The sequence below is a fragment of the Gouania willdenowi genome, chromosome 12 (genome assembly GCF_900634775.1).
Source record: "Gouania willdenowi chromosome 12, fGouWil2.1, whole genome shotgun sequence".
NCBI lineage: Eukaryota > Metazoa > Chordata > Actinopteri > Blenniiformes > Gobiesocidae > Gouania > Gouania willdenowi.
Window position 1 is genome coordinate 3,611,042 of NC_041055.1, and position 1,946 is coordinate 3,612,987.

The window sequence follows — 1,946 nt, forward strand, 5'->3', positions numbered from 1 at the left end:
GTATATTGTATAGCTAATCTGCTTCTGTCCTGTAATTTAGTGTTTTTTTAACGTTTTTCTATGGTTTTGTGTTTCTACTTGTGTTGCTTGTTTTGTAATAACAAATAAATAGAATAAAGACATGGACATGTCAAATATTAGCATGGCTAATTAATGATATCTGTAATTGTGTGTGTGTGTGTGTGTGTGTGTGTGTGTGTGTGTGTGTGTGTGTGTGTGTGTGTGTGTGTGTGTGTGTGTGTGTGTGTGTACTTACCCAGTTTATGAGGACACATTTAGGCAGACCAGAGTTTGGATCCTGAACCCGACAGAAGGCGTACATCACTTTTCCACTGTTCAACTCCTCCACCAACTCCTCCAATCCACCATCTACACACACACACACACACACACACGTAAATCGTAAGTGAGGGATAAGGTAATGTCCATATTTTAGTTACTATTGTCAGTTTGTAGAGCTGTTGTGTAATTTGGGTTGTTGTTGTTTTAATGTAGTTGTGTTTGTCCTCCTCTGTGTGTCTCTGACAGTCTGTGCAGTGTCTGTTTCATCTTCCTTCCAAACATGTTGTGTATATTCTCAGGTGAAGAGAATTAAAGTTAAAGATGAATCTTTGTGTTCCACATGTTACAGACGGTAGTAAATGTTTTTCTTCCACTGAGACTGGGAATAAACTCCATACAGAGACCAAGGCTGTGTTCCAAATGTCACACTCTGTACTACACACTACAAACTCAATTTATGTAATGAAGTATATATGAAGTATATACTGTCTACTATATACTATAAGTATGATTAGGATGATGAGCGTTCACACTGAAGTATACTCTCAAGTTTCCCAAGATGCATTTGGAACCTACAAAGACAAAAACCTTGTTCACACTGAGGTTAAATATCTCTGTTGATTCTCCACCTTTACTTTGAAAGTTCTGAAAACATTTGAAGTGAGAAAGTCACCAAGTAGAATATCAACATGTGCTCATTTGATCCATAAACACATTTCATGCTGACATTTTTCATAGACTATCCATTGTGCTACTGACAAAACTTTAAATTAACTTCAAAATAAGAGCAAAAGTGTTAAAAAGAAAATGAATAGAAGACAAGAAGAGATGCTTTTATTTTGAATAGGGGACGTTAGTTTTTTAGCTTGAACCCATCCCAGGACAATTTTACGTTCCGCTCACAATGCATCATGGGACGGTTGAGTACAAGTAGTGCCCCACGATACAAACTTCAAAAACGTCCCCATATAGTTTACATCCTGGTATTTATTTGTACTCATTCTTTTCATACTATCTAATGTGAACGTACTACATAAATATTTTAACATCAGACTCAGTATGAGTAGTACGTTAGTATGACGTTTACAACACAGCCCAGTCCACATGCTTGGTGGTTAGCTTAGCATGTAGCGGGGATGACTGAGCATGGGTAAAAGGGTAAAGGGGCGGGGCTCGATTATCAAGTTCACTTATCGCTTTAAATTCCTCGCAGACGATAACAATCAATGGAAAATATGTCAATAATAAGTTATTGGATCAATTGGAGAGTTTTATAGTTTGTTTTACAACAAAAACACTGTTTGCATGAGTTCGATTACGTCGCTCTGCATTAAAATGTTATTGATAATAATAATGATAGAATAAAGCAAAGTTTTACCTCCGGTCCCTGCCAGGCGGAGGTTGTTAGAGTTTCCCTCATAGGTGAAGAGTGCCCTGAAACACAGAGAAGTGTGTGTGTGTGTGTGTGTGTGTGTGTGTCAGTCCAGCTGTGGATCATCATGTTTGTCCATCAACTCCTCATCCTCACCAGTTGGTGTCTGTCCGTCCATCCACCACCTGTCTGTAGGCCGACAGCAGGTCCGATCCATTCTTACTGAGGTCCACTGACATGTTGTCTGTCTGTCTGTCTTACACACACAGACACACAGTCTGACCGGTCTGGA

The 1,946-nt window shown here is 39.0% G+C and overlaps 1 protein-coding gene across 1 annotated transcript in view; it reads right to left on the minus strand.

Annotated features, from left to right (window-relative positions):
* Positions 1-1,946, minus strand: part of LOC114473789 (drebrin-like protein) — a 13,218-nt gene extending 11,272 nt beyond the window's left edge. Inside the window, exons 1-3 of the mRNA XM_028463585.1 lie at positions 1,811-1,946; positions 1,661-1,716; positions 257-369 (exon numbers count right to left, since the gene is read on the minus strand). Coding sequence (XP_028319386.1) covers positions 257-369; positions 1,661-1,716; positions 1,811-1,893 — 252 coding nt within the window. The 5' untranslated portion in view covers positions 1,894-1,946. The remainder of the gene's footprint in view (positions 1-256; positions 370-1,660; positions 1,717-1,810) is intronic.